The sequence below is a fragment of the Oncorhynchus clarkii genome, chromosome 17 (genome assembly GCF_045791955.1).
Source record: "Oncorhynchus clarkii lewisi isolate Uvic-CL-2024 chromosome 17, UVic_Ocla_1.0, whole genome shotgun sequence".
NCBI lineage: Eukaryota > Metazoa > Chordata > Actinopteri > Salmoniformes > Salmonidae > Oncorhynchus > Oncorhynchus clarkii.
Window position 1 is genome coordinate 19,134,790 of NC_092163.1, and position 21,062 is coordinate 19,155,851.

General features: G+C 42.7%; 1 protein-coding gene across 1 annotated transcript in view; it reads right to left on the bottom strand.

The window, feature by feature from the left end:
- Positions 1-21,062, bottom strand: part of LOC139370452 (alpha-1,6-mannosylglycoprotein 6-beta-N-acetylglucosaminyltransferase B-like) — a 169,630-nt gene that overhangs the window by 21,356 nt on the left and 127,212 nt on the right. The window contains exons 9-10 of the mRNA XM_071109943.1: positions 19,612-19,743; positions 498-631 (exon numbers count right to left, since the gene is read on the bottom strand). Coding sequence (XP_070966044.1) covers positions 498-631; positions 19,612-19,743 — 266 coding nt within the window. The remainder of the gene's footprint in view (positions 1-497; positions 632-19,611; positions 19,744-21,062) is intronic.

The window sequence follows — 21,062 nt, forward strand, 5'->3', positions numbered from 1 at the left end:
CCAACTCTCCCATCACTGTGGCCTCCCAACTCTCCCATCACTGTGGCCTCCCAACTCTCCCATCACTGTGGCTTCCCAACTCTCCCATCACTGTGGCCTCCTAACTCTTCCTCCTTCCTAACTCTCCCATAAGTAGTATGGGACTTGACATCCAATAACAGGGAACTAACCTTTTTAATATGCCATTTTCCAACAGCAAATAATATTTGAGCCCCCAACAAGCACATGGCTCTATTCAGGTCCTAACTGTAGCTTTCTTCCCAAAACACCTAACATCTGCTGAAAGTTTCATGGGTCGTGCTTTGCCTTGGACCCTGGCACCCCTCCCCCTGAATCGCTATAATATAATGACGTTGTTTACGTCCAATACTGCGGTAGACTGAATCAACAATCTGAGACCAGGAACTCTTACAGATTGGGCCTTTAATCATAGTCTCTGCAACCATCCATTGTGTTGTAATACTAATGAGTGATAATCCATATTGATGTATACTTACGGAACATGGTCATGTACTGTCTGGAGTTGAGGTTCCAGTAGCCCCAGTTGGTCCTGTAGCCGTGCAGGGTGGCGTAGTCCTCGTGGTTGTAGGCCGGCTCTGTCCCGAAGGTGTCAATCACACGGATGTGGCACCTGAAATGAGGAGCACATTTTAACATGACACCACAGAGCAATTTACACAAATTACATTTCCTGTCAAAAGTGGGTACTGGTATAACATTTGAGATTCATTTAAACATCATGTGTATTTCTGAACATGCTGAAAACTGATAGAACTTGTCGGAACAGACGAAGCCCGACTTCTGAATGCTTGTTTTTGACATTAATGTTTTGTATGAATGTAAATAATTAAATAAATGACATGTCACAATTGATTTTTAGACCGCATTTATCATTTCAATAATGGCCACAATGCATCACCACCGCTCTTTTCCCCCCCCGAAGCCTTTGTGTTTTCTCAAAGGCCGTAATCACAAGTGGAGAGACTGAGATCGGAGACGGACGTGGAGCTGGTTAATCGGCCTTTCCTTTCATCCACTGTTCCGCACGTCATTCACTCATTCAAAAAGTGTGTGTGTATTTGTCTGTTCGATATGCAGTGTGTGTGTGTGTGTGTGTGTGTGTGTATGTCTCTTTGACAAGCTGTGTACCCTGTCCATGTGTGTGCATCTGTGTACATTTGTGTGCATCTGTGTGCATCTGTGTGCATACGCCTGTGTAAGAAACTCTGTCTGGTTGACAAGCACTGTCTATGTGTCTGTTAGGAGAGAACACAGAAAAAGCGCCGAAGGTTAAATACCATCAATACCGGTCTTAAAGACACACAATCCTGAACAGACTATCAACACTACGGAGACAAAAGCCCACTATGGAGCTGTTGTTAAGTAGAAGTTAATAGCTATTGCTGTGCCTCTGTTGATAAGAGAGAAGCATCAATCATTTCTGTTGTTCGAAAAAGCTACCAAGTGTTGTTTGGGAGTGGAAATGGAAAACCAAGTAAAATAAGCAGAATTAAAACCCAGTTCACCCTCTCAGAAATGTAAGGGCAGGTAATTGAACTAAAAGCAACATGGTAAAGTAATGGCTATGGGGAATACTGAGAAATCGGGTAATAGTGTATACTTGGAAGTTCATTATTTGCGTCGTGAACAGCAAACTATCTCTTGGAATCAAGAAGCAGGGTAAACTCACTGATTCCCGACACACACGCTAAAGCCCTAAATGTTCTAGCCTGGGCTTTGCCAGTCTAGTGAGTGTTAAATGCTGCCACTGACTGAGCTCAGGGGCGATTAGTAGAAGAGCTGAAGACCTGTGAGAGCCCAGGGCATTTCCATCGAAAAGAACCCACGCGCACCAACATGTGAAGTACGTAGGAGCATATCAAATTGGGTGTCAAATTAAAGCTAAGAGTCTATATTTTGGGAAATGAAGGCATAGATAAATTTTTCAACCATTTTCCATGTAAAAAACTTGGCATAAGTAAAGGCTTTTATTTATGGATAAACAGATGGGGCTGAAGGGTAGCCTAGTGGTTACAGCGTTGGATTAGTAACCGGAAGGTTGCAAGTTCAAACCCCCGAGCTGACAGGCACCCACTGTTCCTAGGCCGTCATTGAAAATAACAATTTGTTCTTAACTGACTTGCCTAGTTAAATAAAGGTTAAAAAGATGTAAAAGATTTCTTAGAAAATATACCAGAAAAAGTCTTAAGGTATCAGAAATCCAGTACCAGTCAAAACTTCACACACCTACTCAATCAAGGGTTTTTCTTTATTTGGACTATTTTCTACATTGTAAAATAATAGTGAAGACATCAAAACTATGAAATAACACTGTCACGTTGGTAACAATGATTCGGGAGACAGGCGCAGGAATGCGTAATAGGGCTTTTTATTACGCCCCAAATTACGGCGTGCAGTGTAAGGGCACAGAGACGAAGACCAAACAAACACGTACACAAAACACAGGGTTGAAATCCAAACAAAAGAGCGAGGGGTACCTTGAAAAAATAACACACGCGCACGATGATTAAGACACGGAACGAGACCCGTAATAACCTGCGCAATCCACACGGGCATGAAAGCCCAAAACACACAGCACAGGTACTCACACGCATCAACGGACATTGTAACAATAATAGACACCACCATGGTAAACAAAGGGCACATATATTAAAATACAATCAGAGGGAATAGGGGCCAGGTGTGCACAATGAAAGTTCCAGGGGGATCCGTGACAAACACATATGGAATCATGTAGAAACCAAAAAAAGGGAACAAATCAAAAAATATTTTATATTTGAGATTCTTCAATGTAGCCATCCCTTTGCCTTGATGACAGCTTTGCACACTCTTGGCATTCTCTCAACCAGATTCATGAGGTAGTCACCTGGAACGCATTTCAATTAACAGGTGTGTCATGTTAAAAGTTAACGTGTGGCATTTCTTTCCTTCTTAATGCGTTTGAGCCAATCAGTTGTGTTGTGACAAGGTAGGGAGGTATACAGAAGACTGCCCTATTTGGTAAAAGACTAAGTCCATACTATGGTAAGCACAGCTCAAATAAGCCAAGAGAAATTACAATCCATCATTATTTTAGGACATGAAGGTCAGTCAATCTGGAAAATTTCAACAACTTTCAAAGTTTCTTCAATTGCAGTCGCAAAAACCATCAAGCACTATGATGAAACTGGCTCTCATGAGGACCTCCACAGGAAAGGAAGACCCAGAGTTGCCTCTGCTGCAGAGGATAAATTCATTATAATAACCACCTCAGATTGCAGCCCAAATAAATGCTTCACAGAGTTCAAGTAACAGACACATCTCAACATCAACTGTTCAGAGAAGACTGAGAGAATCAGGCTTTCATGGTTGAATTGCTGCAAAGAAACCACTACTTAAGGACACCAATAAGAAGAAGAGATTTTCTTGGGCCAAGAAACACAAGCAATGGACATTAGACCGGTGGAAATCTGTCCTTTGGTCTGTTGAGTCCAAATTTGATATTTTTGGTTCCAACCACCGTGTCTTTGTGAGATGCAGAGTAGGTGAACGGATGATCTTCGCATTTGTGGTTCCCACCGTGAAGCATGGAGGAGGAGGTGTGATGGTGTGGGGGTGCTTTGCTGGTGACACTGTCGGTGAGTTATTTAGAATTCAAGGCACACTTATCCAGCATGGCTACCACAACATTCTGCAGAGATACGCCATCCCATCTGGTTTGAGCTTCCAACTGTGTTATTTCATAGTTTCGATGTCTTCACTACTATTCTACAATGTAGAAAACAGCAAAAAATAAAGAAAACCACTTGAATGAGTAGGTGTGTCCAAACGTTTGACTTGTACTGTATGTCAAAACAAACATGTTGACGTAAATACCCCTGCCAACTGATATCAAGACGTATATTTAGTTTTGGAGATATTGTTTACCTTCTGCACGTTTAAGAAATATTGCCTTGTGCCTTGTAATACCGTTACCAACAACCCACATATCTTTAAGATCATTTTCTAATTTCTCTCCTTCATGTGGAGGGAGGATAATGCAGGTTCACAGAAGTAACAAATAATGGTAGACACACCAATTAGTTATAGTGATTTTAATTATAGGAATTTTGTTTATTAATTATTAAGTGATTAAACTCAATCTGTTTACCAAAATTACCAAAAAATACATAATGGCATTACTGCAACTGAATTGGCTACAATGGGAAATCATAATAGTCACAAACCACAGTTGGGTCTTCCTTCTACTATTCTCCCTTCCGCTGGCATACTGTTATGTTCAGCTGTTAACTTTCTTGGTCTTTCTGTCATCTGGTGGTCAAACCAAGAGTGTTGAAACAACCTACCCACGAGCCACCTCTCCCTCCATTTACTTTAACCAGCACCCTCACCCGCTGAGCACCAACCTACACTGGGCGTCCATGGACGTTGAAAAGTAGATGAGATTTGGTCAGGCCATCCTGGATTTGATGTCCACGGACGGACCGGACTGGACCAAATCTGAGCCTATCATAGACATATGCTTTACAAGTTTGGCTAGCACAGTACAGTACAGTGAGTAGAGCACAGTAGAGTACTGTTCAATACAGTAGTACAGTACAATACAGTAAAGAAAAGTAGAGTATAGAACAGTAGAGTAGAGTACAGTATATTGTTCTGTACTCTACTCTACTGAACAATATTCTGCTCTACTGTACTGTACTGTACTCTACCCTACTCTACTTTGCTGTGCTGTACTGTACTGTACTGTATTGTACTGTAATCTACTGTGCTCTGCTGTGATGTCTAAACAGAGAATGATATTCATATCCATAATTATCAGGGACCCATGATGTAATTCCGTTACCGTAATTCTGCTACCGTGTGTAAATACACTTTAATTACTTACTTCAATAACAAAAATATATTTTGTCAAACTCAAGTTACCATGACATAGCTGACTCAAGTTACCATGACATAGCTGACTCAAGTTACCATGACATAGCTGACTCAAGTTACCATGACATAGCTGACTCAAGTTACCATGACATAGCTGGCTCAAGTTACCATGACATAGCTGACTCAAGTTACCATGTCATAGCTGACTCAAGTTACCATGACATAGCTGACTCAAGTTACCATGACATAGCTGGCTCAAGTTACCATGACATAGCTGACTCAAGTTACCATGACATAGCTGACTCAAGTTACCATGACATAGCTGACTCAAGTTACCATGACATAGCTGACTCAAGTTACCATGACATAGCTGACTCAAGTTACCATGACATAGCTGACTCAAGTTACCATGACATAGCTGACTCAAGTTACCATGACATAGCTGACTCAAGTTACCATGACATAGCTGACTCAAGTTACCATGACATAGCTGACACCCCTTTTTTTTTCTGCTGACATCTTTGAATCTTAATTCGGAGCAGATATTTTGTTTTTGGAATATGTGGGCACATAAAAACCTGAGTGATATTTTACTGCAATTCCGTTACGGTTGTATCTGTAAAGTTCTGACCACTCAATTCGTTTTTGTTGAATTTTATGTGGAAATTGTTAAAAGTAATCCTTCTGCATAGTTGTATAGTTTATTAAGCTTTGAAATCAATGGTTTTTGTTTGGCTTAAAGTGGGAGGAAAAACAGAGTCAAAGTGTAATTCCGTTACTGTGGAATACCAAGCAGAGTGCGTGTGTGGATGGATAGACCCATGGGTTCTCCCAGTTTGAGACAGGGCTGAAATGTTCTGCTAGAATACGTTTCAGTTTTTCACGTAAACACATAAAGCAGAGCTGCACTCTACTGATAACATATTTTCCAGAAACAAATGCAAGTTAGAATCTTATATTTCCATGTATAGCTCATAACGCGTCTGTTTTCCTGACCAGTGGTCACCAAGGCCCCCTTGACAGAGTGTATGCAGAGTGTCCCTGTCAGCAGAGGTGGCTCCATTTCAAAGTAAATCATATTCACTGCATTAAGACAACAGCCTGCACCATAGGCCCTGTTTAACACTGCAGTGACTCACACCATGTAATCACTGGGTATTGTCTTGCAACGTTGTTCTGACGTTATTACTGTTTTGTTATTGTGTCAACACGACTGCAAGGATCGCTGGGCCTATATTCGGAGACGCGGTGTCTAGTGTGTGTTTACTGTGTGGGTATTCAAGGCATTGTTGTGATGCTAATTGGCTATTTTCAAGCTTGTGAACATGATTGATACACATTTCACTTTAGGCATAATATCTTTATCATACTGCACAAGGTGATGCAGGTATTTCTGTGACACTTTGGTACGTTTTTCACCGAAAGACTGCGAATAAGCACAGGGCATTAGATCGACAGCGATATGTCTTGAAGGGAGCGTCTGAAGACGACATCTCATCTGCACGGGAGCGTCTTAAAAAGTGCCACGCTTCTTTGAGCAGCTGTAAGTCAAGGGGGCCGCTTTCACAGAGAGCGGTGTCATGAAACATTGATGAGAGATGCAACTTTCAGTTCTCCCTCCCTCCCTCCCTCCCTCCCTCCCTCCCTCCCTCCCTCCCTCCCTCTCTCTCTCTCTCTCTCCCTCCCTCTCCCTCCCTCCCTCCCTCCATCTCTCCCTCCCTCCCTCCCTTATCGTCTCAAAAACTGGATCATTTTCTGCCAAGAGATAAGATTACCCTGGAGGTGTGAAGCGATGGTGGGATGGAGGGAAGGAGGGATGAAGGGATGAAAAGAAAGAGGGAAATTGCTTTGGAGTTACTGGGTGGAATATCTGGTAGCATATCTAGCAGAGGATCAGAGTGGGGACTAATCTTGGTTAAATTGCTGCTTGTAGCGGAAAAGGTCCCTAAGGAACGACAGGGTAGGAGGCTGTCACCCACCACTGTTCCCGTTGAGGTTTAAACCACTGACATAGATAAATATGTGTTCTACATCACAAACCACTGACATAGATAAATCTGTGTTCTACATCACAAACCCCTGATATAGATAAATATGTGTTCTACATCACAAACCCCTGCCATAGATACATGTGTTCTACATCACAAACCACTGATATAGATACATGTGTTCTACATCACAAACCACTGACATAGATAAATCTGTGTTCTACATCACAAACCCCTGATGTAGATACATGTGTTCTACATCACAAACCACTGATATAGATAAATATGTGTTCTACATCACAAACCACTGACATAGATAAATCTGTGTTCTACATCACAAACCCCTGATATAGATAAATATGTGTTCTACATCACAAACCCCTGATATAGATACATGTGTTCTACATCACAAACCACTAAAATAGATAAATATGTGTTCTACATCACAAACTACTGATATAGATAAATCTGTGTTCTACATCACAAACCACTGACATAGATAAATATGTGTTCTACATCACAAACCCCTGATCTAGATACATGTGTTCTACATCACAAACCACTGATATAGATACATGTGTTCTACATCACAAACCCCTGATATAGATACATCTGTGTTCTACATCACAAACCCCTGATCTAGATACATGTGTTCTACATCACAAACCACTGACATAGATAAATCTGTGTTCTACATCACAAACCCCTGATATAGATACATGTGTTCTACATCACAAACCACTGACATAGATAAATATGTGTTCTACATCACAAACCACTGATATAGATACATCTGTGTTCTACATCACAAACCACTGATATAGATAAATATGTGTTCTACATCACAAACTACTGATATAGATAAATCTGTGTTCTACATCACAAACCACTGACATAGATAAATATGTGTTCTACATCACAAACCCCTGATCTAGATACATGTGTTCTACATCACAAACCACTGATATAGATACATGTGTTCTACATCACAAACCCCTGATATAGATACATCTGTGTTCTACATCACAAACCCCTGATCTAGATACATGTGTTCTACATCACAAACCACTGACATAGATAAATCTGTGTTCTACATCACAAACCCCTGATATAGATACATGTGTTCTACATCACAAACCACTGACATAGATAAATATGTGTTCTACATCACAAACCACTGACATAGATAAATATGTGTTCTACATCACAAACTACTGATATAGATAAATCTGTGTTCTACATCACAAACCACTGACATAGATAAATCTGTGTTCTACATCACAAACCCCTGATATAGATACATCTGTGTTCTACATCACAAACCACTGACATAGATAAATCTGTGTTCTACATCACAAACCACTGATATAGATAAATATGTGTTCTACATCACAAACCACTGACATAGATACATGTGTTCTACATCACAAACCACTGACATAGATAAAAATGTGTTCTACATCACAAACCACTGACATAGATAAAAATGTGTTCTACATCACAAACCACTGATATAGAGAAATATGTGTTGTACATCACAAACCACTGATATAGATACATGTGTTCTACATCACAAACCACTGATATAGATAAAAATGTGTTCTACATCACAAACCACTGATATAGAGAAATATGTGTTCTACATCACAAACCCCTGATCTAGATACATGTGTTCTACATCACAAACCACTGATATAGATACATGTGTTCTACATCACAAACCCCGATATAGATACATCTGTGTTCTACATCACAAACCCCTGATCTAGATACATGTGTTCTACATCACAAACCACTGACATAGATAAATGTGTTCTACATCACAAACCACTGATATAGATACATGTGTTCTACATCACAAACCACTGACATAGATAAATGTGTTCTACATCACAAACCACTGACATAGATAAATATGTGTTCTACATCACAAACTACTGATATAGAGAAATCTGTGTTCTACATCACAAACCACTGACATAGATAAATCTGTGTTCTACATCACAAACCCCTGATATAGATACATCTGTGTTCTACATCACAAACCACTGACATAGATAAATCTGTGTTCTACATCACAAACCACTGATATAGATAAATATGTGTTCTCCATCACAAACCACTGACATAGATACATGTGTTCTACATCACAAACCACTGACATAGATAAAAATGTGTTCTACATCACAAACCACTGATATAGAGAAATATGTGTTCTACATCACAAACCACTGATATAGATACATGTGTTCTACATCACAAACCACTGATATAGATAAAAATGTGTTCTACATCACAAACCACTGATATAGAGAAATATGTGTTCTACATCACAAACCACTGATATAGATACATGTGTTCTACATCACAAACCACTGATATAGATAAAAATGTGTTCTACATCACAAACCACTGATATAGAGAAATATGTGTTCTACATCACAAACCACTGATATAGATACATGTGTTCTACATCACAAACCACTGATATAGAGAAATATGTGTTCTACATCACAAACCACTGACATAGATAAATATGTGTTCTACATCACAAACCACTGATATAGAGAAATATGTGTTCTACATCACAAACCACTGACATAGATAAATACGTGTTCTACATCACAAACCACTTGTCACGCCCTGACCATAGTAAGCTGTTTATTCTCTGTGTTGGTTGGGGCGTAATAGTGACTTGGGTGGGTCATCTAGATGAAATGTATGTCTTTGGTCGCCTGATATGGTTCCCAATCAGAGGCAGCTGTTTATCGTTGTCTCTGATTGGGTATCATATTTAGGTAGCCATTTCCTCAGTTGTTATTTGTGGGATCTTCTCTACATTTAGTTGCCTGAGTGCACAACAGTAGCTTCACGTTTCGTTTGTGATTTATTGTTTTGTTTTTGGTGAGTTTCAGTATATTAAAATTATGTGGAACTCTATTCACGCTGCGCCTTGGTCTACTCATTACGACGATCGTGACACCACTGATATAGAAAATATGTGTTTTACATCATAAACAACCGATGTAGAGAAATATGTGTTCTACATCACAAACCACTGATATAGCCAAATATGTGTCCTACATCACAAACCACTGACACAGACAAATATGTGTTCTACATCACAAACCACTGATATAGACAAATATTCAGTTTCTAATACACTGAGTATACAAAACATTAGGAACACCTGTTCTTTCCATGACATATAGTAGGTTGCGGCGTAAATGTATAATTATTTCATTAATTACTGGAATTTATTTGGGCAACTGCGCTCTCGGTTCAGTACCCTCTCAGCTTGGCAGCTGCGCAAGTGGGAGAGGTAGAGGGAGATGCCCATGTGCTTTGCGGTTTACCAGATCTTTTTCTGCAGTTGTCTTGAAGATAACTCCGTGACCCACACGCTGCAGCGCTTGTTATTCCCACTCACCATCAACTCACAGCTGTCATAAAATGGATTCATGCTAGCCACAAGTTCTGACTGAGCTCAATCGTCATGAAACGCAAATACAGTGATGACTTTGTGTCTTTCACACAAACTTTGAGAAATAACGAGGAGCCCCCACAATGTGTTTTGTGTGTGGAAGTGCTTAGTAATGAGACTCGCATAATGAACAAATTAATAAAACGACACGTCCTGACCAAACATCCACAACATGACTGCAAACCCAGGGAGTTCTTTCAGAACAGGGCAGAATGCTGCAGGAAACAGTGCTTCGACAGTGGAAGTCAGCTTGCAAGGCATTGTTGTCATTTTATAACAGATAAGCAGTAATAAGGGAGTACTAACTAACTCATAGTAGTGGATGTGAGTTTCTCTTTCAAACAATCCCCTGGCCTTGTACACAGCTAATAGCTAACATTCGCCAAAGCAGGCTAGCTACTGATAGTGCAACCCTAAGTAACAGTACAGATGAAGATTAAACATTATCAGGCCTACTGTACATCTTACTGTAGAAATTATTTTTGAAAACTAGTCTAGGTTGGAAGTGTTGCTGTTAAAATACAATAATAATTGTTATTCTTAACTGGAATAAACTGATTGAAACAAGATGCTTTTCGAGTCAAACACTCATACAGTTCTGGGTTGTTCATCTACAGCAGGAAGCGGTCTCCTGCCTGACTGAGAAAGCAGTAGATGTTCTGATCCAGTTTGGCACCACATACCTATGTGAGTCAGGGTTCTCAAGTACAGAAACAGTGTCAATGCTGAGCATGACCTCAGTGTTGCACTGTGAAAAACTGAATCCAGAATAGACATGCTTGTTGAAAACAACCTCTCATTAGGACTGTGTGTTTGTGTGTGTTTTCTGGGCTACATCTGTGTGATGTGATCAATCACTTTATTCCAGTTCAGAATAAAAAATGTGTATTGTATTTTAACAGAAACAGTTCCAACCTTGACTTTCTTTCAACAATAATTTCTACAGTAAGATGTAGTGTAGGCCTGATCATTTTTCATCTGTACTGTTGCTTAGGGTTGCACGATCAAAAAGCCTGTGTGTGTGTGTGTGTGTGTGTGTGACACACACACACACACACAGGCTTTTTGATCGTGTGTGTGTGTGTGTGTGTGTGTGTGTGTGTGTGTGTGTGTGTGTGTGTGTGTGTGTGTGTTCTGTTATTTAAGCATCTGTGTGATGTGACCACTCTGTTTATTTGAGTTCAGAATGAATTTATTTATTGTATTTTAACAGCAACATTTCCAACCTAGACAGATATAATGGGGTTTTAATGGGGGGAAAAACATTTCATTGTTGTTTGTTTGTCTATATTACAGTTATTTAATGAATGAAATGTACCAAATATTTACGTATAGTTGCATATTTTACTAAGCTTGGGTCCCAGGAAAACACAACATTTCTAACTTGGGTCCCAGGCTGAAAAAGTGTAAGAACCCCTGCAGTAGACTGACCAGGTGGATCCAGGTGAAAGCTATTATCCCTTATTGATGTCACTTGTTAAATCCCCTTCAATCAGTGTAAAGGGGAGGAGACAGGTTAAAGAATCATTTTTAAGCCTTGAGACATGGATTGTGTATGTGTGCCATCCAGAAAGTGAATGGACAAGACCAATTATTTAAATGCCTTTGAACGGGGTATGGTAGTAGGTGCCAGGCGCACCGGTTTGAGTGTGTCAAGAACTGCAACGTGTTTATCAAGAATGGTCCACCACCCAAAGTACATCCAGACATCTTGAAACAAATTTGAGAAGCATTGGAGCCAACTTGGTCCAGCATCCCTGCGGAATACTTTAGACACCTTGTGGAGTCTATGCCCCAATGAATTGAGGCTGTTCTGAGGGCAAAAGGGGGTGCAACTCAATATTATGAAAGGTGTTCCTAATGATTTGCCCACTCAGTGTACATTATGCTATCTGGGTCAAAAAGGGGGAAAAATTAACAGGGGCTTGTAAATACTGTGATCAGTGCTCCCAGGAGCCGTTTATGAGGTGAGTAAGTTTGTGAGGTCAAATCATAACAAAGTTTATTTGTCACGTGCGCCGAATACAACAGGTGTTCACCTTACAGTGAAATGCTTACTTACAGGCTCTAACCAATGGTGCGGGAAAAAAGGTATGTGTGAGTGTAGGTAAGTAAAGAAATAAAACAACAGTAAAAATACAAAAAAAGAGTAGCAAGGCTATATACAGACGCCTGTTAGTCAGGCTTATTGAGGTAGTATGTACATGTAGGTATCGATAAAGTGACTATACATATATGATGAACAGAGAGTAGCAGAAGCGTAAAAAGAGGGGTTGGCGGGTGGTGGGACACAATGCGGTTAGCCCGGTTAGCCAATGTGCGGGAGCACTGGTTGGTCGGCCCAATTGAGGTAGTGTGTACATGAATGTATAGTTAAAGTGACTATGCATATAAGATAAACAGAGAGTACCATCAGCGTAAAAGAGGGGTTGGGGGGGGAACACAATGCAAATAGTCCGGTTAACCATTTGGTTACCTGTTCAGGAGTCTTATGGCTTGGGGGTAAAAACTGTTGTGAAGACTTTTTGTCCTAGACTTGGCACTCCTGTACCGCTTGCCATGTGGTAGTAGAGAGAACAGTCTATGACTGGGGTGGCTGGGGTCATTGACAATTTTTAGGGCCTTCCTCTGACACCGCCTGGTGTAGAGGCGGTGGATGGCAGGCAGCTTTGCCCCAGTGATGTAGGCACTACCCTCTGAAGTGCCTTGCGGTCAGAGGCCGAGCAATTGCCGTACCAGGCAGTGATGCAACTGGTCAGGATGCTCTCGATGTTGCAGCTGTAGAACCTTTTGAGGATCTCAGGACCCATGCCAAATCTTTTTAGATTCCTGAGGGGGAATAGGCTTTGTCGTGCCCTCTTCACGACTGTCTTGGTGTGTTTGGACCAATCTAGTTTGTTGTTGATGTGGACACCAAGGAATTTGAAGCTCTCAACCTGCTCCACTACAGCCCCGTCAATGAGAATGGGGACGTGCTCGGTGCTCCTTTTCCTGTAGTCCACAATCATCTCCTTAGTCTTGGTTATGTTGAGGGATAGGTTGTTATTCTGGCACCACCCAGCCAGGTCTCTGACTTCCTCCCTATAGGCTGTCTTGTCGTTGTCGGTGATCAGGCCTACCACTGTTGTGTCATCAGCAAACTTAATGATGGTGTTGGAGTCGTGCCTGGGCATGCAGTCGTGGGTGAACAGGGAGTACAGGAGGGGTCTGAGCACGCACCCCTGGGGAGCTCCAGTGTTGAGGATCAGCGTGGCAGATGTGTTGCTACCTACCCTCACCACCTGGGCGGCATGTCAGGAAGTCCAGGATCCAGTTGCAGAGGGAGGTGTTTAGTCCCAGGATCCTTAGCTTGGTGATGAGCATTGAGGGTACTATGGTGTTGAAAGCTGAGCTGTAGTCAATGAACAGCATTTTCACATAGGTGTTCCTTTTGTCCAGGTGGGAAAGGGCAGTGTGGAGTGCAATAGAGATTGCATCATCTGTGGAGCTGTTTGGGCGGTTTGCAAATTGGAGTGGGTCTAGGGTTTCTGGGATAATGGTGTTGATGTGAGCCATTACCAGCCTTTCAAAGCACTTCATGGCTACGGACGTGAGTGCTACGGGTCTGTAGTCATTTAGGCAGGTTGCCTTTGTGTTCTTGGGCACAGGGAGTATGGTGGTCTGCTTGAAGCATGTTGGTATTACAGACTCAATCAGGGACATGTTGAAAATGTCAGTGAAGACACCTGCCAGCTGGTCAGCACATGCCCGGAGCACACGTCCTGGTAATCCGTCTGGCCCCGCAGCCTTGTGTATGTTGACCTGTTTAATGGTCTTACTCATGTTGGCTATGCAGAGCGTGATCACACAGTCGTCCGGAACAGCTGATGCTATCATGCATGCCTCAGTGTTGCTTGCCTCGAAGCGAGCATAGAAGTGATATAGCTCGTCTGGTAGGCTCGTGTCACTGGGCAGCTCGCGGCTGTGCTTCTCTTTGTAGTCTGTAACAGTTTGCAAGCCCTGCCACATCCGACGAGTGTCGGAGCCGGTGTAGTATGATTCAATCTTAGCCCTGTATTGACGCTCTGCCTGTTTGATGCTTCGTCGCAGGGCATAGCGGGATTTCTTGTAAGCTTCCGGGTTAGAGTCCCGCACCTTGAAAGCGGCAGCTCTACCCTTTAGCTCAGTGCGAATGTTGCCTGTAATCCATGGCTTCTGGTTGGGGTATGTACGTACTGTGGGGACGACGTCCTCAATGCCCTTATTGATAAAGCCAGTGACTGATGTGGTGTATTCCTCAATGTCATCGGAAAAATCCCGGAACATGTTCTGTAGTTTAGCATCTGCTTCATCTGACCATTTTTTTATAGACAGAGTCACTGGTGCTTCCTGCTTTAATTTTTGCTTGTAAGCAGGAATCAGGAGGATAGAGTTGTGGTCGGATTCACCAAATGGAGGGCGAGTGAGAGCTTTGTATGCGTCTCTGTGTGTGGAGTACAGGTGATCTAGAATTTTTTTCCCTCTGGTTGCACATTTAACAAGTTTTTTTTTATTTGAAATTTTACCCCATTTTCTCCCCAATTTCGTGGTATCCAATTGTTAGTAGTTACTATCTTCTCTCATCGCTACAAGTCCCGTACGGGCTCGGGGGAGACGAAGGTCGAAAGCCATGCGTCTATGCGTCCTCCGCAACACAACCCAACCAAGCCGCACGGCTTCTTAACACAGCGCGCATCCAACCCGGAAGACAGCCGCACCAATGTGTTGGAGGAAACAAAACACTGTGCACCTGGCGACCTGGTTAGCGCGCACTGCGCCTGGCCCGCCACAGGAGTCGCTGGTGCGCGATGAGACAAGGATATCCCTACCGGCCAAACCCTCCCTAACCCGGACGACGCTAGGCCAATTGTGCGACAGAGCCTGGGCGCGAACCCAGAGTCTCTGGTGGCATAGCTAGCACTGCAATGCCCTAGACCACTGTGTCACCCGGGAGGCCCTTCACATTTAACATGTTGATAGAGATTTGGTAGAACTGATTTAAGTCTCCAGCCACTAGGAGCGCCGCCTCTGGGTGAGTGGTTTCCTGTTTGCTTATTTCCTTATACAGCTGACTTAGTGCGGTTTTAGCGCCAGCATCTGTCTGTGGTGGTAAATAAACAGCCATGAAAAGTATAGCTGAGAACTCTCTAGGCAAGTAATATGGCCTGCAGTTTATCACAATATACACAACTTCAGGCGAGCAAAATCTAGAGACTTCCTTAGATTTCGTGCACCAGCTGTTGTTTACAAATATGCACAGATCGCCCCCCTCGTCTTACCGGAGTGTGCTGTTCTATCCTGCCGGTGCAGTGAATATTTGTGATCTTACCTTGTCTAGTTTATTGTCCAATGATTGCACATTGGCGAGTAATATTGACGGTAAATGGCAGCTTTACTAGTTGTCTTCTGCGGGTCCGGACGAGGCATCCGGCTCTTCGTCCTCTGCGTCGCTTCCTTTTGCGAATAATTGGGATGTCTTCCCTGTGGGGTGTTTGGAGAATATCGTGATCGCTGTCCTGACATCCAAAAGCTCTTTTCTTTCGTAAGATACGGTTGCAGAAACATTATGTACAAAATCATTTACAAATATTGAGAGAAAAAAAACACAAAAAAACACACCAATAGCACAATTGGTTAGGAGACCGTAAAACGGCGGCCATCTCCTCCGGCGCCATTTTATGGTGAGAAATGGCCTGGGTTTCTGAGTAAGTGTGTCTGCTTACGTAACATTTTCTGTGTGTGTGCGCACCCGTGTATGTATACCCTCGCAGTCCTCTTCTAGCTCTGCTCTATCAGAGCAGTAAATTCACCATGCGTATGTAAAGGACATCACACTGCTTGCTTAGTGAGTACCACTTCCTCCCGATTCGATCCATACCCGGCACAAACTCAGGATCTCTGCCTTGCTAGCACACTCTGCCTTGCTAGCACACCGCCCTCCTGAAGCGTCTTGCCAGACGGCACCACGCGAAAAGCTAGCTGGCCCAAGTGGGGAGACTTCAGGCTGAGGAGTACATAGTGATCAATAGTGTATCCCCCATGATCCGTTGGGAGGTGTGATTTAAAGCCGCACAATATCAGTTTTCAGCATCTTTACCAGACCTCTGCCCTCTTCCTATCACTGACCCACCCTCCTCTTCTTCTTCCCCTGAACGCACACACACACACACACACCTCCCCAGGAAACTAGCGTATTGGCTGGCCAGGCATTATTAATGCATCTGGACGTTGGGAGCAACATCAAACTAAAGTAATTAAACAGAGACTGAAGGGCCCAGGAGCTCTGCACTTGATTAATGATATGCCTTTCAGCTGATAGGGCTGATAAAAGGCTCGCATCTCATTCTTGTCGACAAAACCTCTAGGGATTGTGGGTAAATTACTACATATGGGGTTAAAGTAGGGGAGAAAAGTCCGTGTCTAAAGCCTACTTCATCCTTTAAAGCGTATGAGGCTCCAATAAGGTGAGGACTAGACGGATAAGTTCTTCATGTTTGTAGTATAAAAGCCTTGATGTATATGATGATGTACCGTGTGGAAGAAAGAATTTGTTCTTCTTACAAATCAATACTGAGCTTTATACATGTAATGTACCGTGTAGGGAATGGGTCGTACATTTCATAGTCTATTCCCTGTGTGTTGCAGAGAGATTTATTAAAGAATAACACCAAAAGGTTGTTTGCCATAGCTACATCTGACTATGTTTAGGACTACGATATTAATTACATTTCGAAACCTCAAATCACGCTGTACAAAAAAAAGGACGTTGATTTATACACAGCAAACCCTTGATTGATCGGGAGAGATTGACGTGTGCCGCTTTGCCTCACAACACTAAAAGTCACATCCGAGAAGGCCAGGCAGAAATCAACACGGCTCCATAACCATTCAGCCACTCACTGTCTGGGAGAGCTGCTGACCTCAGCAAACTATTACGACCAGTCGGACAAAATTGTTTGGTCACAAACACACACGCAGGCAGGCAGGCATGCACACACACACACTGTCACACCATGATCTGTTTCACCTGTCTTTGTGCTGGTTTCCACCCCCCTCCAGGCGTCGCTCATCTTCCCCATTATCCCCAGGGTATTTATGCCTGTGTTCTCTGTGTCTGTTGCCATTTTTTTTTGTTCGTCAAGTCTAGCAGCGGTTTTCCCCTTGCTCCTGCCTGTTTCTAGTTCCTGTTTTATAGTTTTCCGGGTTTTGACCATTCTGCCTGCTCTGAGCCTGCCTGCCGTTCTGTACCTTGTCACACCACACTGGACTACTGACCTCTGCCTGCCCTTGACCTGTCGTTTTGCCTGCCCCCTGTTCTAGTAATACACTTTTGTTACTTCGACACTGTCTGCATCTGGGTCTTCCCTGCAACGTGATACACAGGCACACACACACAATCTTGTACAACTAACCTTGTGGGGACACACAATTCAGTCCCATTCAAAATAGTTTAACCCTAACCTTAAGCCTGACCCTAAACTTAACCCCAACACCTAACCTTAACCCTAAACTTAACCCTAGCTCCTAACCCTGAACCTAATTCTAACCCTAAATCCCATAGAGATAGTATTTGACTAACTTTTTGTTTGTTTACTATTCCTGTGGGGACTTCTGGTCCCCACAAGTATAATTAAACACGTCCACACACACATACACAGCCAGAGAGGCTGCTGGGTGGATTTCAGGGTTCACTTACCATGCTCTTGCGCTCACACACACACGCACGCACGCGCGAACGCACACACACACACACACACACACACACACACACACACACACACACGCACACACACACGCACACACACACACACACACACACACACACACACACACACACACACACACACACACACACACACACACACACACACACACACACACACGCACACACACACACACACACACACACACACACACACACACACACGCACACACACACGCACACACACACACACACACACACACACACGCACACATACACAAAAATGCATACACACGCACGACTACCAAAACTCTCTCATCCCTCATTCATAATTGGATTTAAAAAATACATGGCGTGGGCATCGGCTGTTATCTGGTGTCAGTTTGAGTCAAGAGGCTTGCCACTCTTCCATTTGCACTCTCCCTTCTATCTTTCTTCCCCTCTACCTCGCTCTCTCGTTCTCTCAGTGCCTCCCTACGATCGATAGTTAACCTCGACACAGAACCCAACCAGTACAACAGCAATAATAAGCTGTTGACAGCTGAGCTGGAGCATACTGTATATAGAAGATGAGCTGGTATGAGCGTTGTGCTGTATGCGTTCTAGTTTGTTGCCGAGCAGAACAATCTGCCAATGGTGTATGTCAGACAGACGGCACTGAACATGTCTGTGTGTATCTGGTTCATGTCAAGCAGGGATGCACTGTGTTTGAAGGTAGGCCTTGAAATACATCCACAGGTGCACCTCCAATTGACTCAAATTATGTCAATTAGCCTATTAGAAGCTTCTAAAGCCATGGCATAATTTTCTGGAATTTTCCAAGCTGTTTAAAAGCACAGTCAACATAGTGTATGTAAACTTCTGACCCACTGAAATTGTGATACAGTGACTTACTGTATAAGTGAAATAATCTGTCTGTAAACAATTGTTGGAAAAAATTACTTGTGTCATGCACTTTCAAAACTATAGTTTGTTAACAAGACATTTGTGGAGTGGTGAAAACAAGTTTTAATGACTCCAACTTAAGTGTATGTAAACTTCCGACTTCAACTGTATGTGCTTTTTGTTGTCTATGTGTGTGTTTGTGTTTCTCTGAATGCATTTATGCCTGTGTGGACTTCAAAAGGAAGACCTGTCATGTAATTCTCAGCGGACGGAGAGAGTGTGTATTGTTACTGCTGTGGTGCTGTCCTTTTGTATTGATGCCTCCCCCTCCCCTTCCATCATAGTATTAGACAGGACTGACAGTCTGGCCGGAGACTGAGGGATGTTTTACTGACCTGTAGGGGATTAACTAACTGTGTGAGTTACGAGCAGAGAGACACTTCAGTAGCATCTAATAAGCAGCCATTATGGACTCATAAACACAGGCCGTAAACCTGAGCTATGATAACACACTGACACATGTATATTATACACACTGGCACACTGGCACACGCACACACACACACACACACACACACACACACACACACACACACACACACACACACACACACACACACACACACACACACACACACACACACACACACACATACTTGTGTCTCTTGAGCGAAAGCCCCATGTGCTGCTTCATCTGCTGCATGCCGTGGTAGTCTGTGTAGATGAGGTCAAAGGGCAGAGGTCCTGTCAAGGGGCAGCTCCCTCTGCCTGGGGGCACCCCGAGAAATCTATGAGACAGAAACAGACAGAGCAGAGGTTACATGAACTACTGTATGGTTCAAACACACAGAGCAGAGGTTACATGAACTACTGTATGGTTCAAACACACAGAGCAGAGGTTACATGTACTACTGTATGGTTCAAACACACAGACCAGAGGTTACATTAACTACTGTATGGTTCAAACACACAGACCAGAGGTTACATGAACTACTGTACGGTTCAAACACACAGAGCAGAGGTTACATTAACTACTGTACGGTTCAAACACACAGAACAAAGGTTACATTAACTACTGTATGGTTCAAACACACAGACCAGAGGTTACATGAACTACTGTATGGTTCAAACACACAGACCAGAGGTTACATGAACTACTGTACGGTTCAAACACACAGAGCAGAGGTTACATTAACTACTGTACGGTTCAAACACACAGAACAAAGGTTACATTAACTACTGTATGGTTCAAACACACAGACCAGAGGTTACATTAACTACTGTATGGCTCAAACACACAGAGCAGAGGTTACATGAACTACTGTACGGTTCAAACACACAGAGCAGAGGTTACATGAACTACTGTACGGTTCAAACACACAGACCAGAGGTTACATTAACTACTGTATGGCTCAAACACACAGACCAGAGGTTACATGTACTACTGTATGGTTCAAACACACAGAGCAGAGGTTACATTAACTACTGTATGGCTCAAACACAGAGCAGAGGTTACATGAACTACTGTACGGTTCAAACACACAGAGCAGAGGTTACATTAACTACTGTATGGCTCAAACACACAGACCAGAGGTTACATGTACTACTGTATGGTTCAAACACACAGAGCAGAGGTTACATTAACTACTCTATGTCTCAAACACAGAGCAGAGGTTACATTAACTACTGTATGGCTCAAACACAGAGCAGAGGTTATATGAACTACTGTATGGCTCAAACACAGAGCAGAGGTTACATTAACTACTGTATGGCTCAAACACAGAGCAGAGGTTATATGAACTACTGTATGGCTCAAACACAGAGCAGAGGTTATATGAACTACTGTGTGTTTCAAACACAGAGCAGAGGTTACATTAACTACTCTATGTCTCAAACACAGAGCAGAGGTTACATTAACTACTGTATGGTTCAAACACAGAGCAGAGGTTACATTAACTACTCTATGGCTCAAACACAGAGCAGAGGTTACATTAACTACTCTATGGCTCAAACACGGAGCAGAGGTTACATGAACTAATGTGTGTTTCAAACACACAGCACACAGACAGAGCAGAGGTTACATTAACTACCGTGTGTTTCAAACACA